The 17825-nt window shown below is 35.4% G+C and overlaps 1 protein-coding gene across 4 annotated transcripts in view; it reads right to left on the minus strand.

The window, feature by feature from the left end:
• Positions 1-17825, minus strand: part of KCNIP4 (potassium voltage-gated channel interacting protein 4) — a 438015-nt gene that overhangs the window by 379271 nt on the left and 40919 nt on the right. Inside the window, exons 1-2 of one of the 4 annotated variants that reach the window (XM_061470212.1) lie at positions 17168-17301; positions 16267-16415 (exon numbers count right to left, since the gene is read on the minus strand). The exons of 2 other annotated variants lie outside the window; for them this stretch is intronic. In XM_061470212.1, the coding sequence (XP_061326196.1) occupies positions 16267-16414 (148 nt within the window). In that variant the 5' untranslated portion in view covers position 16415; positions 17168-17301. Of the gene's footprint in view, positions 1-16266; positions 16416-16748; positions 16914-17167; positions 17302-17825 lie in introns of those variants that run through there. One more of the 4 variants, XM_061470202.1, reaches the window with a different exon arrangement.

Below are 17825 nucleotides of genomic sequence, written 5' to 3' on the forward strand. Positions count from 1 at the left end.
TTCTTCCCAAAGTCTTTGACCAGCTAGAATCTTTCCAGGGCTTTTCTGAAGATGATACATGAACTACAGCTCAGTAAGAAAAAAAAAAGTATGGAAAAAGCAACATGTGTCTAATTAATTAGGGGAAGCATATCATGATAGACTTCAGAAAAATAGAGAAATATCTGTAGTATTATTTTCTGAGAATGGCTTACCCTGAACAGCTATAGTTTTGGCACTGCAACCACCTACTCATTACAACTGATCCAAAACAACTTCTGAGAACGTTTTTCTTTATTAGAGAAACTGACTCATAGCTGGACAAAATTTTTATCCAGTACTTTTTCCAACAAAAAATATTATTTGATTCAACTGAAAGATTTTGTAGCTATGTTGACATCAGCCATTCTCAATTCAAAGACACAAACCCAAGTTACTCTATTTAAAACACTTTTTAACTCACATCTTGTATCAAACATACATTTTCCTAGCTAGTTCAAAACAGAAAAAAAAGCCAAATAATGTTATCTTTGGGGTGCATTAAGCAGTTCTCTCAGTCTCAAATTGTAGTTTTCCATTACTTTTGGAATAACCATCAAAACTAATAGCTGGCTGATTGCAGATCTCTACTAAAAGGCACTAGCAAAGTTTCTACTGATGTGTCAGTAATGCTAATTATATGACGAAATGGAGATATCCTTGGACAGTTGTGGCATCTTCCTTCCAAAGCTGTAAGGAGCTTCCCAGTTTTAGAGATGACAGGAAAGAAAATGGCTTGCTCACACTCACTGAGTAAGTGGCAGTCTGGCAGCATCAGCAGAGATGGGCCTGAGACTCTGTGTCTCCAGGAGACTCAGCCCATAAGTGAAAGAAACTCGGTGCCATTTATCTCTCTTTTAAGTTTTTCTGTTGGAAGCTGCCTTCTTTCCTCCCCACTCTACAGGGGAGCTAGACGCATGCAGCTAGCTCTGCATAAGTTGTTAGGAGCTCATAATTGCCAAAAATAGCATCGTGTACAGGCAGTAGCTATGTCTGAGTAGTAGCACAGCTCTGCTTATGTGGCATAATACCTGCTATAGTTAGCATTGCTTAGTCAGCTAATTAGCCTAGTGAAGGTCCTGCAATAGGACTTGCATATTATTTCCCACTGCAGAACTAGCTCAGCTGTGGTATCTCTGCATAGTATATCACTGTCTAGAAAAACAGCTGGATTCCTTTTATGTCTGTATGGTGATGATCAAGAAGATAAATAACTAATATACATATATCTGTGGTTTGACCCACATTATCTAAAAAAATGTTGCTCCTAAGCTGATCAATTGAAATAAAAAAATCTCTCTTTAGATTACATGTCTCAAGGTAACATATTCAGTTAATATTTTACCTTACATATATCAGAACATATACTTGTACATAAAAAAAAATCACTTATTACAGCTTCAGAAACCTACATCATCATTTTTCAAAATATTTTCATAGTTAAAAACATCTACTGCAGTGTAAAGAAGTCCTCACAGCAGAAGGTATAGCATATTTGAAAGAATATTTTTTATTATATGACAGAAAAAAATTGAAGTGGAATCATTGAACCTTTCCAAAGTATAATTATATGATACCTTTAACTCAGGTAATTAATTAAAATATGACTACTTTATCACATGCTTTTGACACTTCATTATGAAAATAGTACACGATAATGATCCTAAAATATTACCTGAACAAATTTCTCATTATCTTATCCACGTAGGGGGACATTTTTCTCCTCTAGCAATGTCTACCTTATATGGAATAATTATAAATAAAGGAACTTATGAATTCACACAGCATTTTGATTACAATTTTTTTACTTGTTAAAAAGGCTAACAATAAAAGCACTTCTTAAATAAATGAAAAATAAAGGTAGCTAACTTCTCACCTGGAACTTGAGAACAGTGAGGACGAAATTAAGATAACAAAAAAATTATTAAAAAATCACCCAGAGAATCCCATAGAGTATTGCTAGGTTAGTTAGAAAAGCTCACAGATTTAATGTCTACGAAACGCAGAAGGTCCATTTCCCCACAGCCTTATGCTTAGTAATTTATTTCTAGCATAAAATAAATACGTGTTTAAGTATTATTTCTCATTTGGAAGGGGTTTTACTCAATTTGTAGAAGTGCATCTTACTACGAGAAGTGAAAGGCAACAAAAAACTAAGCCAGGCTCTGCTGTGCAGCAATGAGCAGCAACAATAATGGTATCTACATTCCCCCCAGGAAAGGTTAAGAATATGTCTATAATTGACAATGAGCAAAAAGAATAAATCATTTCCTGTACACCTCTCCAAGAGCCTAATGCAGTGAAAGGCAGCTAACAATCAGACCTTCTGCTCTGAAAACAGATGTTACATTCTGCAGTTAATTTCAAATTATTATATGAGCTACTGAAACACACGGATATAGTCCCTATTACATTAACATTTTGAAAGTTTTCCATTTTTTTTCTAGGTCAGTTCAAGTTGAGGAAGATCAAACTAAAAATGATGAGTAAGTAGAATGCAAAAAACTAAGTTTGGAATTTAGTGTGTGTCGTGGTTTAAGTCCAGTCAGTAACTCAGAACCACATAGCCACTCACTTACTCCCCCACCCTTTCTCCCCCACCCCACCCCGCTCCCGGAGGGATGGGAAGGAGAATCAAAAGAATGTAACTCCCAGGAGCTGAGATAAGAACAGTCCAGTAACTAAGGTATAACACAAACCACTACTGCTACCACCAATAATAATGCTGATAAGGGAAATAACAAGGGAAGAGAATACAACCACTCACCACCTGCCTACCAATACCCAACCTGACCCGAGCAGTGATCTAACCTTTCCAGGTAACTGCCCCTAGTTTATATACTGGGCATGACATGCTGCGGTATGGAATACCTCCTTGGTTAGTTTGGGTCAGGTGTCCTGTCTCTGCTTCCTCCCAGCTTTCCCTCCTCCCTGGCAGAGCATGAGGCTCACAAAGTCCTTGGTCAGACAAAACATTATGGAGCAGCAACTAAAAACATCGGTGTTATCAGCACTGTTCCCAGGCCGAAAGTCAAAACCACAGCACTGCGCCAGCAACTAAGGAGAAAAATGACTGCTACTGCTGAACCCAGGACAGTGTGGAAATTGCTCAAAACAATCTCATATATATCTTGCAGTTATAAACATGACTATAGTACTCTGCTGGTTACTGTAAACAAAAAGTTAACTCAGTTTGAGATTTTATGCTGAATATGGCTCCTTCAGCAACTACATGCAATTCTAACATGTGGACCAGTGGCACAGACGACAAGGTCTTGCATCAATTTTACCTGCAATTTCCACATCTTCAGAATCTCCAATCCAGGTGTAAAGTAAACTGTGTATTACACAATCAAAATCTGACACCCATAGAAAGGACAACTGTAGGATGGATTTTATAGTCACTGTAGACATTGTGTGAAGAAGAAGCAAGATGTGTGTACCTGAAAAATACAACCTGCAATCCCAGATTTTCATTCCTGATTAAAAATCAACCTCTCAGTGAATTGTAGCACCTCTCTTAATTGTGAAGGAGGTTCATAGAAGTTGAAATTATTTATATAACATCAGCTTTACAAAATAGAATGTTTACAAAAATTTATACTGAGATAATTAAGAAGCTAAAGATCATGATGATAATTATTATTATTTTAAAATTACAAGACTGGAAAATAAAGCAGCTGGCATCTCAAAGGTCTGATCAAAAATGCTTTATGATACTGAAGGAAGGCTCTTCAGAACTCTTTTCAAAGAGGAGATCATAACCTGTAGTTCCCCAGCAAAGAATTAAAAAAAAAAAAAATAGAAATCAGAGAAGAAAACTAATAAAAGGTTCAGGTTAATCTTCCACTTCTTATGAATGAAATGGAAAAATTTTACCAACTTGGAATCTACAGCATCCCGGTGAAAGTGAAAAGACAAATGACAACATAATCTCATAATATCTTTACTCTTACCCCCATTTCCTCCTTCCCCGGTTTTGCAAATAACAGTGTTGACTTATTTCCTAGTATATTAAACATATCCCTATTTTTAATAATACAAAAACAAAATCTGGGAATCAGATTTAGATTTACAAAAAGGCAAGAACGTTAAACTTCAACAGAGGCTTATTTCTGAAACAAGTGCCAGTATAATTTTGTCCTGTGTCAAATCACTTCAGTCCCTATACAAACAGTATAGCCAGAAGGATCTTGCTCCTAAAAAAAAAAATCAGAAAGCTCATAACAATAAAACCTTTCTGAGGGATTCAGCTGTTCCCATAAATTTCTCTATTAATCCTCCTTAAAAATACAAGGAAGACCATTTAGATAATATCAAACTAGTCCTGTAATCCTTTCTTTTAAAGTGATGCATTTAATATGTTGTTGCCTACTATGGCAGATGAGATTTTCATGAACAAATGACGGTTATAAAAATGTCACTGACTGCAAAGTATTGATCTTAGTATTTACTCAGATTTGTGGAATACAAATGTATCAATTGTGTAATTATAAACTGATAAACAGTTTATAATGGAAAAGAAAAATCACATGTTCATACACTCCACTCTGTGCCAACACATTATCTTTATCCCATTAAAGAGCCTTATGCCATCTGTACCATCTGCGATACCAGCTGGTACATCAGTCCAAAAATACCTCTTCAATTATAGCATACTGATTAGTTTTTAGTATAGAATCAATTGTAGCTTAACTGAATTATAAAAATAAATTGGTATTATATTTTTTCTCATTTCTGTGATTTGATTTTGGTAATGAAAATTCAAAAACTTCCTGTATTTTTACTACGATTTGGAGATTTCATAATTTGCTTCACATACAATGAAGTAAAAAAACAATTAAAGTGGGGACATCAGTTAAATAAGTTATGTATCAGGACCTTGTTTAAAATGAGACACTGACCATTTATAGCAAAAATCAAATAAGTATCTCTTTTTCCCCCAAATTCCCCTTCTAAACGAATATGGCATATATTAAAATGTAAGTTTAGAAAGCCAAAAGATGGGTGGTTTTTTTTTCCCTACATAAAAATTTTTCTTATTCAGTGTAGAGTTATTTTTATAAAGCAAATCGAACAAAATTCCTGCTATAATGAAACTTACGGCAAGATTCTTAGCCATTTCAACAAGCCAAGAATTAACACACAATTAACTGAAAGATGTACATCCTTCTGTACGCACCACACATTCCACACACCAGCTACTAAGGAGGAGAAAAATGGCTGCTACTGCTGAACCCAGAACAGCATCTTACGGCCCGAGCCTTTGATCAATCACATTATCTCTACTTTTATGCAGAACTACAAGCCAAGATGTGAGTTTTATGTTGTAAATCCTTTGCACTCAGAAATTTTGCTATATATATTAATAACATACAATGTATACATCAAAAGAACTGTACTGTGATCATAAACACTAACAGCATTAGTTCAGCCCCTTTCTACATATGTATTTTACAGTGCACCCTTTTTAATGACATGATCATGTGCTGCAGTTTGAACAGGAATTTCTTTTGATAATTGAATTAATGGATATTACCTATTTACCAAATTCAAAACTTTATTCACTCCACATTTTGTGCCCCCATAATTTACTTACCAAACATTACTGAAAATCTAATTTCTATGATGTTCACCACTACAGTGTCTGAGTACTTCACAAACATTACTACATTTATATTCACAATATCACTGAGATGAGAGAGTACCATTATATTTACTTTATGCAGAACAGAGGCACAGTGAGAGTAAGAGCAAAGGTACTGACTAATTTGGGCACTTGGTAGAAAACTCATAGAAGCTCATTTTCACAATGCTTAATACACAGCCTTTCATATATGTTTAAAGCCAAGTTAGTAAAGCTGCAAGTGGTCAACATTCTGTAGATCAATCCCCAAGGATTCACTCAGAAAATAACACAGAGTGTCAATCCCTAAAGTTTCTCTTAACTGACTCCTTTAAGCTTGCATATGAACCCTGTGACAGAGGAAATTTAGTTCTCCAGTATGAATTAACCACATGGAACTCTTTTCTGTATCCTGTTTTGTTCACTACTTTCTCAATTGTCCAGTCAACAACTAAGAAATTGCACTGTTGTCTTTCTTACAAGCATTTCTAAAAATCTCTTCATTACCTGAGAGTTTCCACTCTATTTACTAAAAAGTAAGAGGTTTTGATTTCAGGCAAAATCAACAGCTAGGAAACTGGTAGCTGCAATACATCATTGTGTCCCCATGCAATTCAAAACTTGAGGGAGATGAAATAATTTCTGGATTTACAGACATTTTCTCACAGCAGAGAATACTGAGATTCAGGAACACAAGGATCAATTTTAAATTGTTGTAGGGACATAGTGTGATGTTTCCACCTCCATCTGAGTTTGATTTTTCTCATTGTTCATTCTGCATCTCAGTTGCATCAGAAGTGGTATGAACTAAGAGACTTAGTTACAGCAGTAACTACAGCTTGGGAGGAAGGCAGCTCTTGTCAAGGGCCTTAAGTTGAAAAATTTTTGCCCATCAACCAGTAAAGATAAACACAAAATTGTGCAAAGATAAACACAACCTGTGCAAAATAAACACAGAAACATAACAGCTCAGCTGATAGATGCTACACTCAAAAGCTGTATTAGTCCATGGCTTTAAACATATATATATCTGAGGCATAACAAGGAAGTCAGATGAGGTGATGCTAGTTATATTCAGAGGAACTGGGTGATGTGAATTGACAGAGGTTTAAACACTATGATTTTTACTAATTTGCTCTTAGGCACTCTTGCTGTTACATTCAAGACAACACTAATCAGAAATAAGTTTTTCTGCTGTTGGAAATTATGACCCCACCTCACACAAGTATCTTGCTTCTGCACTTACAGGGCCAAAGATCTCATAAATTAAATGATCTATTAGAAAAGGATTTTTAGTATTATTCTCAATGGGTTGGCCTCTTATAAGTCTCTTTTTGGCAGGCTATATAATAAAGAAATCATGCTGGCCTCAAAGGTACAGGGGTATAGAGTAGAATACAAAAAGTGCTTAGCTAGCTCAACATTTCCAGCACCATTTTCTGAGACATATGTGAAATCAACTATGCCTTCTGCTTTGCTGCACCGTACAGGTTTGTTGGCATTTGGTTGAGGCAATTCACACAATTCATTTGCAGTGTTGTCACATATGACTAACACAGTCATTATACCCACTAAACATTTATATGGCTCAATGAAGGACCTTATGAGCTTTTTCTTAGTCTCTTGCACATAGAAATGATGAATAAGAAAATTAAAACAACTGAGAACACATCTCCTTGCCAAGAAGACAATGCTACTCGAAGGAACAGCAGGGAGGTCCCAGTAGGATGGCATTACTGCAGCAATGAAGAACACCAAGTTCTCCCACTTACCCCTTTTGAGCTGAAAGGAGGGCAAATCTATCCTGTCAAAACTGTCGCCTGGCAGAAGAACTGTCAGGACCACACTGCAGACTCCCATGGAAACAAGCATTCAAGTAAGGTGGCAGCAGCAATAAATTAAATGAGGAGAAAGAAGCAAATAAAGCAACATGTAATTTTGTTGTTCTAGTCATTCTGGTTTATTTGTTCCTTACTGTTTTTCCCTCCCTTCTTCTGCCCTAAATTTCCACTTATAAACTATGTGGGTTTTCCCTTCAATTTTCGTCTTTTGTGGAAAGTTACCCAGATGTAATGCCTCATCATGCCCACAAAAAAATAAAAGAAAAGGAAAAAGAAAAGGAAAAAGAAAAGAAAAAAGAAAAAAAGCTGGCTTTGCATACTTTAAAACTTCTAACTGCAAGCTCTTTCTACTTGGAGGACTTTTTCCAGGGATAGGTGCTCACAAGCACCATTGTGTTATACTGCACTAATATAGAGTACACTTTGGTAAACAAAATGTAGATATCGTTAACAACCACAACAAATTCAGTTCTTTATGGGCCATACCATTTATAAAACGACATTCAGAGCTACCATTTAATCGGGAGTACTCTTAATACATTTAGCCATTTAAATTGCTGGAATAATGCCCAGATGGAAAGTGGCAAGATATTAAAGATTGATTCCACTTTCTAACTATGTCATGAATATAAGTCCTTCCACTTAATCTAATACACTTCTTTGGCTTATTAGTTTTTGATTGATAGAATGGTTTGAAATAAAAAAAAAAAGCAACAGTTCGCAGACACAGTAGAAATTAAAGATACTGAGAGTACCAATGCTAAATAGAAGTGCATATTGTTTTCATTAAGGATCTGTTTGAGTTTCCCAAAAATGGTGATCCTCTACATGTATTATATTCCAAACCTTTCACTGATAGAACTTGATTTTTAAGCAACAGATTTTCAATAAATTAGCAATTTTTAATAATTTTTTTTTAATGGGACACTGACTTTTGTCTGACAATGAAGGAAGATCCAGGCAAACAGAACTGGATATCAGATTTCCAAATGGAGATGTCAGAATTTCATAGTTTACTTTCATGTTTAGGGCATATCAAGTCTATATTTTATTGCAATGGATCATTTTTAAATAATATTGAAGCAGTAACTTCAATTCTACTAGGGAAAAAAAGGAGCGTTAGAGAAATAATTATACTTCTGATATAACTAGATGATTAAAGAGCAGTTAATCATCTATTCTTTTATTCTTCAGCCAGATCCAAGAAGATGCTAGGGTTCTTTTTTCCAACAGTTTAAATGGATTGAAGAATAAGGTGATCATTGGTTAACAGGCTTAATGATCTCAACAATAAAATAAAATTTCATTATGCCAAGTCCAGAGCGACTTGGAAAGGTTCCAGTCAGCTCGATGGTTCCTCATGCTTTCTATATGAAAAGAAAACACATATTCGCTATGATAAATAAAGAAATAAACGGTTAATAAAACAGGTCTGTTCAAAGCTCTTAATTAGAGCTAGTTTAAAACTGTGCACAGTCTCTATCTCTATACAGACTAAGAGGTTCCCAGAGACTGTGGAAGGTAACTCCCTGATACAGAGACAGGATGAGAGGCAACAGCCTCAAGTTGTGCCAGGGGAAGTTTAGATGAGGTATTCGGACAAATTTCTTCACTGAAAGGATCGTCAAGCATTCAACAGGCTGCCCAGGGAAGTGCTTAAGCCACCATCCCTGAAGGTATTTAAAAGATGTGTAGATGGGGCACACAGGAACATGGTTTAGTGGTGGACTTGACAGTGCGGGGTTAAAGGTTATACTCGATACATTTAAGGGTCTTTTCCAACCTAAACAGTTCTACGATTTTGTGATTCTTAGGAAGGTTATGCAAACTGCTTGGTGCTTGGTGCTGGCCAGTAGGAAAAGAAAGAGAAGTAAAGAGCAAAAAAAAGGGAGTTCAGCATACTCTTCTGCAATTGTAGAGTTTTCGGGCAGTAATCTGCCATGAGTGAATGCTTCATCTTCCAATACCATGTCCCTCCCAGAAACAGCAACGCCAGGATTACAGTGGTGTCAATTGCAGGAAACCACAAAAAAATCCATTCTGACAGGAAGGACACAGAGCTTCAAGAGAAAAGGAGAAACATACCATGTTGTGTGATATTTATATAGCCAGGGAAGCATAAAGCAGAAACTCCATAAAGTGATTTGCTCACATTTTCCTGATCCATTTCTTGAAGGGGTTAATTGTGGAGCGTATTTAATCCTTTGCATGTCAAACCCCAAGGAAATCTAATTCCCACAAAATATGCTTCTCCTCACAAGCACATTCACTCTAAGGAGAACTGAATTAATAATCTGGACTTTGCTATTTGCTATCTTTGTGTTACATGTCTTTAAAAATTCTGTTACGGATAATATTTGCTTTAATAGGCACTAATAACTGTTTCAAGGGCTCTGAAGAAGCATTTGTGAATTCTCTCCAAACTGTAAACTACTGTTTTTTGCAAGATCTATGCAATTCTATTTTAACATCTGGCAATGTTTAAAAGCATGTATGTACGCAGTGAAAGCAGCAAGGTCTTAAGTCACAACTGTGTCCTTGAAGTATTAATCTTAAAATTTCAAAGTATTAAAAACTTCAGAAGATATGTGGGTTTTTGTTTGTTTGTTTTGTTTTGCTTTGTTTTTCCTAACACAGAAATACAGGAGTGACAGTTCAACTTTCTGGAGCCAAAAATGGTGCTGCATAATTTTATACATACTTACAAAAGTATATATTATATATATATTATATACATTTTCATTAGCTTTATACATTGCTCGATTTTGCAAGTCTGTACATGAATACACAGTAACAACTCATTTTAAAACATTGATCAGTCTGGAATAATCATTCTGGAATTATTCAAAATTGTGATATCAATGTTTTTCCAATTCCACTTTCAATGGTCTGAAAGATAACAAACATTCCCTCACAATACACATGCCTGTTAATTTGTGCCACTAACTATTACTGCTACCCTGAAGAGAGTATTAGGAGTCTTACTGAGATTAGATCACTCCTACAAATTTAAAAGAAAATTACATTCACCTGGGAGAGCCTACAATTTTATTGCCATGGTTTGTCTTTCAGAGTTAGCATTTAGCAAGAAATAACCAAACTGCAAGGTTCCCCTTTTTGCCAGAGAGACAAACTCCTTTGTCTGAGATTATAATGGGTAAATATTAAAATTGAATTACATTCACTTACCTTTTTTCCTTTTCTTTTCACCATGTTATTTGAGAACCTTTAAACAATCTTTTCATGCCTAGTAAGTATGTACAACTCCATCTCTATTCTAATATGGAGAATTATTAGCTAAGAATAGAGTCCTATATTGGTTTCAGGGAAAAAAAACTGCAATCAAAAAAAAAAAAATGCTCACCATTTGCAATACTTTTACAAATAAACGGAATATACCCACCTTTTCTCCTCAGTTCAGTGACTTATATATATACAATGTATGCAATATTCATTCAGAAGTTGAAATTTTTGCAACATAAGATGAAATATTTACATAGTGAGCCAGAAGGTATAAGGTACCACAAAACTTTGACTTATTAGAGCTGAATAAGAAAACACTGCTAATTCAGTTCATTTTAATTAAAGAAATAAGTAAAGCAATACCGAGCAATGTTCATTTTCTCTGAAAAAAAAGTTATTGAAACCACAAAGTCAATCAGTTTTTAATCCTGTAACTTTTCCTGAGTTCATAGCTTGCTTACTTAAGATTAGCATGTATACCAAGAACATCATCATCAAATTGTAAAACTTTTTCATGAATATTTCAAATAGACAAAATGGGTTAAGCATTGCTCATTCTGAATTCCCAAGTGAATTTCTCTTCTTGTAGTTTTTGCAAAAGAAAGATTTCTATATTGCCTAAAATCATGAGAGGTTTCAATTTTAAATGGATTTCTATGTTTGTCTTCAGTGCATAAAATCTCAGATATGTTATTCTCTTCAGTGGTTGATACATAGAATCATAGAACCATAGAATCATAGAATCATAGAATAGTTAGGGTTGGAAAGGACCTTAAGATCATCTAGTTCCAACCCCCCTGTCATGGGCAGGGAATAGCCTACATGTAAAACCTGTTTGCTGAGTATTCAGCAAAGATCTCATAGGATATGTTCTAATTATTTACATATTTACCACGTAGAAAGGAAAGGAGAAGGGGGTCTGACAAGGGACATGGTCCTTGGTCTCTCTCACTTCTCCTTCCCTTCCTCCATCTCTCTCTTCTCTCACTCCTTTTTCTTCTCTCAGAGGCTTTCAGACTCAACAGTCATGTGAACTTCAGTTCTATAGGCACATAGGACACATTTTTCCTAGTGCCCATATGAAGTTCTGTGAAGTCCTCTCATGATGTAAATTAATAAATTCAAAAGAAACCAGACATTGCCCAAAGCATCTGTGAGATAACCGGGGGGGGAGAAAAATCCCAGAAAGTAGTCTGACTTGAAGTAAAAACTGACACATCTGACAGGACATAAAAATTCAATTACTAGGCAAAATCTGAACAGTGTATCAGCAATCCTTTAAGAGAGAACTGATCGCGGAGAGCAGCTACTGGGACAGTGGAATAAACTCAGGAGTATTTGCTATTCCTGACACTGGGTATCTTTTATTTATTGTTGTTTTCTGTCATTTTTATCTATGACATTTATTTCATATTCTTGTAGGAAAGGGTGACTAGGACAAGGCAGATTTCAGTAGCTATCATTCCATGCACAAGGAAACAAAAAAGAAACACATGCTTTTGCTTCAGTAATACAGTTAGGAAACAACTCTTGTCTCCTAATTACGAGTCATGGTTTCTAATCAAGGCAGTTGGCAACTTTGATAGCAGGTTACATACCTTGTACATAATCCTGCTGTCATCACTATCTACCTTTCAGGTTGTCATTGCCCCATCACTTCACAGCTCAATAGAAAAGGAGTATGAATAGGCACACAAGAATTAATGCTGAGAGACAGTAAGAATGTTTCAGTCCAAATGACCCCTGCTCAATATTAATATATCTCTTGTTAATTTTGAACAAATGGGAGGAAGATTTCTTTTCATGGTCTGAGATGTGACTGAATTTCAAAGCAATGCTCAACATATTTGCATAGGAAAAGGCAAACAGGTTGAACTAAAACCCTGTTCACAAGAAGTCATATCTAAAAAAAACCCAAAACAGTACAGACAACTTCCAGCAGGAATTTTTTGAGTTATCCAAGGTATGAGATTATATGAAGTACCCTAAGAACAGCAGAACATTTAACTAGTTCTCAAATAACATGAGTTATTTTTTCCTTAAATATTTTGTCAAATGTACTTTTGACAGGGAAATATATGACAAATGTATTTGACAGGGAAAAATGCACACATTAATTGACAGCTTGGAACTATTCCACCATTAATAAGTGGTTTGAGAAAACAATACTAGAAACAATATTACAAAGTTTATAAATAAACAGGTGCTAATCTATAATATTTTTTACATAAGTTAGTATGTAATGCAGAGTCATCCTTACGATTCCCCCATATTTATCTTTGTGGCAGAAAACTTGCTGTCTTCTTGGTGTCTCCCATTTGCATTTTATAAAATCTGCAGCAGAATGCATATTCATAGCATGGAATGATCAGGAAAAACTCATAAGTGCCTTAGGTTAACTGAGTTTAGTGAGGAGATACTTCAGGGCTCCTTTTTTTTAAAAGTGAAACCCTCCAGTTTTCAACATCCTTTAAACTTGTGCTCCAAGCTTACGGCAATATCAAGCTCGCACTGATGTATAACTGGCAATAGTCATAGTCTGTTCTCTTTCCTTAGTTACAAGATACCTGCCTTGTGAAACTACTCTGTAAGGGATTTAGTCAAATTACTGAACCTTAAGCATTGACTATAAAGTGTCTTTAGTGTTGAATTGTTTCCCATTGACAACTATGTCATTCTGTTTAATTCTCAATTAAATAAAAAGCACTTTCTTTAATTCTCTTGATCTTCCTTTGGAGCAATCACTCCTGCATTAAATTCATGCTTTTTAAATACTGTATATAAAAGGGTTAAGTGTAATTATCTTTCCAGTACTGGTGTTAAAACATTCCTAGGACAGATGTTAAAAGGGGAAGAGCAGAAAAATATCCCCAGTGCCAGGATATTCTAAGATTTTATCATAAGAATGAAGACTATTCATTCTGAAATTAGAGTTAAATCATCTGAATATTGCAGTAAATCAAATATTTATTTGCCTGCCCCAAATTCATAAATGGAAATTGTCTCTGAAAGTATAATTAATTCTACGAAGTTAAAACATGTTGACAAAGTCAGTTTCAATATCATACAAATAAACTATGAAAAACAAATTGTGAAGAACAATCTCTGTTTTAAAAGAAAGATCAAATATGTATTACTTCATGATATTTCTAGCTACAAACTGTTACAATAGCAGTGGATTACCAAATAATTCAGAATTTACCGTTTTATGCTTCATAAATATGAAAAAAAAACTTTTCAGCTGTTTTTAAGTACTAAACTGCAAGCCTCAACTGCCTGGTAACTATTTTTGTTCCACTTTACTAGTGTAAGGTAGCTTAAGACAACCAATAGGAATTTGATTTCTATAAAAGAATACTTTGGTGGGAATAAGCCACCATGATATCATTTGCAAACCCACCTTCATTCCGCTGGCAGAAAACAGTAAGTATCGATTGATTATCTCAGTACCCTGGTGCTCTGTAGCTACCAGGTCACCGTGGAAGGATAGGAAGGTTAAATTACAGCAGACTTCTTGCTGACTTAACTGATGCCAGAGAATGGATGAGCATCTCCGTGCCCAGGCCTAGGGGTTTTCAGAAATGTCCCACTTGTTTACATGCATGAAATATTACCTAGATGTGTCTCAGGAACATAATGAGATATACTGTATACAACTTGTGTTACAGATGTCAGTAGGTTCTAGCACTGAAGACCAAGAAAACTTTTTGAGCCAGTGAGGTCACCTTGGGCTATAGAACAGTGCTGAAAAAAAGCACTTCAGGATCTCAGTCTTCTCGATCCTGATAAATATTCAAAGGTTCTTGTAAAGGTATCCTTATGGGAATACGCTTTCTATCACTCAGCACTAGATAAAGCAAAATTAATATCTTCCCGTTGAGCTAACTGTGTCAGATTTTGATTTTGCCTCTGTTGGAGTATCCCAGAGTAACTTAGCTGAGCCTGATTTTACAGTAATTCATTATATCTACTAATTAGCTTTACCAAGAAGAAATAAATCCTTAATTTTATCATTACTATTGACTAGTTTAATACCCTTTCCAGAGATGCAAATTATTAGCCAGTTTAAACATATTGAAGAATCAGACCTTTTAATTTCAGTGCAAGCTGCTTCAGATTCACAATTTCTAGAGAGCCGACTCCTTATGCCTACTGAGATTGCTGATAAATAACCCAATGAAAAAAAATAAAAAAAATCTAATATTCCTGTGAACGAAAGGATTAGTGTTTTGAAAAGGTTACAGCAAATTCATTTGTACTTCATTAGCTCTACAAACAACACAGAATGTAATGAAAGTGAAGAGAATTAAAGGTACAAAGTGATACAGTAATCAGAAATCAAACGTATTTAGCAAACCATAATATTAATGGAGATTAAAGCAGACGTTTGTCGGAAATATTACCCTAGACCTTTAAAAATGAGTGGCCAAAAATAGCTACATGATTATGCTTAGATTAAAATGCATATAAACACTTGTTTACTTGGATAACACAGGGATAAGGGCAGTTTAAAATCAGAGGTAGGCTGCATTTAAACAGATCATTGTTTCTAAATGCTGAAACTAAGCTCCTAGAGCATATCCTTTAAAGTAAATGTGTAAGTAAAACAACATATCACTCAGGATCTGGTGACTTAGCTCTTCATGACAAAACAATGTCATGCATTTTTTTATACTGTTTGACACAAATTCAATATACTGAGGACCTGGGGTTTTTGTTATTGCCAGAAACTGTGTGCAAGGGGATGAAAAATTCTGTCAAAACACAGAAGGGTTGTTCGGGGCACTGCTTTTTTGCTTTGTTTTTACATAATGTTGCAAATTACAAATATGCAACATTAAGAGGTAAAAAGAGGAATCAGCGCTGAATAAAATCCTTAACTCTGTGTGTGTTCCTGAGGAAAACATTGTGAAGCAGATTAGCCATCACTTCAGGATGGTTGATGTATAATTTATTATTCATAAGAGAGTTAGACTTTCAATGGGTGAGATATTTCATAGCCAACTTTCAATTTAAAAAGAAGCATTTCTTTCAGTGTTTATTAATAAATACAGTATATAGCACCATTATGTACAAAAGTGACAGGATGTTACCTTTCCCTATTTTCCCAAAGACAAAGGGATATATCATGTAATTTCCATGTAAATATACTCTGACAGTGATCAAAGGAGGTGTTACTCATCAAAACAGATTTTTGGTTTGGGCACCAATAAATTGATACATTTAATTGCTGGGATTTTACATGTACTCATTAATGTTCTGACTGAAGGATTTTTTTTTCTGCCAACCATATATTTTGATGTGCTGCAAAATGAATGCTCATGCAGTACAATTATTTATATCACATTATGATAAAGCACTTTCAATCAAAGCTGTACCATTTTTAATCTCTTTGAACAATAGACCCAAGACAGCAGAGACTTTTTGTACATGTAACTTGACTGATGCTAAATTCAGTAACACCACTGTAGCAAAAATTCAGAGTTTTTGGAAAGACAACAATTTCTCCTACACTAAACATTTCAATAGGAAAGGTACCTTTAGAGCTTAAACTTTTCCAGGCAAAAAATCGCTTTATCAAGCAGCAATTCCTAAGCAATTTCTTGCAGTTTGCAGGCTTCTGATGATACTGCTGCAAATCTTCATTCTCTTCATGTGTTTTCTTCTCAGGGGTTAACTTTTCCATCCTAAACAAAAACTTAACCTTTAGTTTTCCTAAAGGATATATACGCAACTTAAATCCATAGACTGGGGCTAAAGATGGAGGGAGAAGGGAAGATATAGACTGGAGATGAAAAGACACTATTCTTATCTCATGCATTCACATTATTAACTTAAATTGAATTATTGTATTTATGTTCTTTTGTATTTGAATGATTTATCTGGAACATTAATGTATTTGTAAAAAAAAAAGACGGGGAAAAAATCAGATTTTATCTTCTACTTTAAAACTTTTATTTTATTTAAATGCTATAAGTTACATAATATCATTAGATGTTAAATAAGTATTTACCTCTTACCTTAGTCAGTTGTTTAGGTAAAGGAAGTAACGTAATCCTCTATGCATGAACCTATTATCCTTCCTATCTTAGCTTACATCAGTGTCATAGAGGAGAGCTGCATTCCCCTGGCTGTTATTGAAAGACAGCTGCTCTACCCAGAAAAGATGAATAGTTGGGATTCAGTGCTGCCTTAATGCCACTGTCACTCAAATGCAGAAAAGCGGCTGAGCCACTTAGAGCCAGTTGTACACTGGGGGACCATTTCTCTACAGTACCTTCTGATTCACACAAGCAGACCAATAAATTTTGATATTACATCATTTTCCTTGATACACTGCCACCTTGAAGGAGGCAGGGGCCATTAGCAACAACCAACACCTGCTAGGACCTAACCAAAGCCCTACTCTGGGGCCAAAAACCCAAGAAAAGGCACCTACCCAGTGCTCCAGGACTTTCATGCTACTCCAAGGTCATGTAAGAGTCTTAAACAGCATTCATGTTCGCTCTTCAGTGAACTCCAGCCTGAGATGCCAAGGAGATGACTGCTGCTGAGGACAGAAGAAAACTGCAAGCTGCAGCAGCCCTTTGACAACCAGCCATAGACTGTACCAGGGGAGCTACTCTAATTACAAACAATAAATGTGCCCAGCCAGGAGCAGGACACCTAAGTGGCCCGTTTCACTTGCCTGCTTTTCCCTCATACTGTGCTCTCACCCATAATTTGAATCTAACATTAAACACAAGTTCTAAAGGCAAGAGGCAGAAAACAGTAAAAGAAAAAAAAAACAAACAAAAACTAGGCATTGGTCACAATACACCCTGGAGTTTGGGAAATGAAGCTGACTTTTCAACTGTAAACTTACTTCTTCCTAAGGAAAAAAAGCATGATGTTAAGACATGACCTCACTGCATGCCTTTGTGTCAGGAGTTTCTATCAGTTATGCAAAACAATCAATAAAAAGTTTCCCTTTCCTGAAGTTTATTTTTTCTTTAAGAACCTAGCAATCCAAGGGGTTTTATCAGTCAGCTTTCCTTATAACTGAATTAATCTTAATGCCAATTACATAAATTTGCAAGTTGTATGTATGTGACATT

Source organism: Pezoporus flaviventris, unplaced genomic scaffold (genome assembly GCF_033815535.1).
Source record: "Pezoporus flaviventris isolate CSIRO_AGI_PZ_B2104156 unplaced genomic scaffold, CSIRO_AGI_Pfla_v1 ptg000002l, whole genome shotgun sequence".
NCBI lineage: Eukaryota > Metazoa > Chordata > Aves > Psittaciformes > Psittacidae > Pezoporus > Pezoporus flaviventris.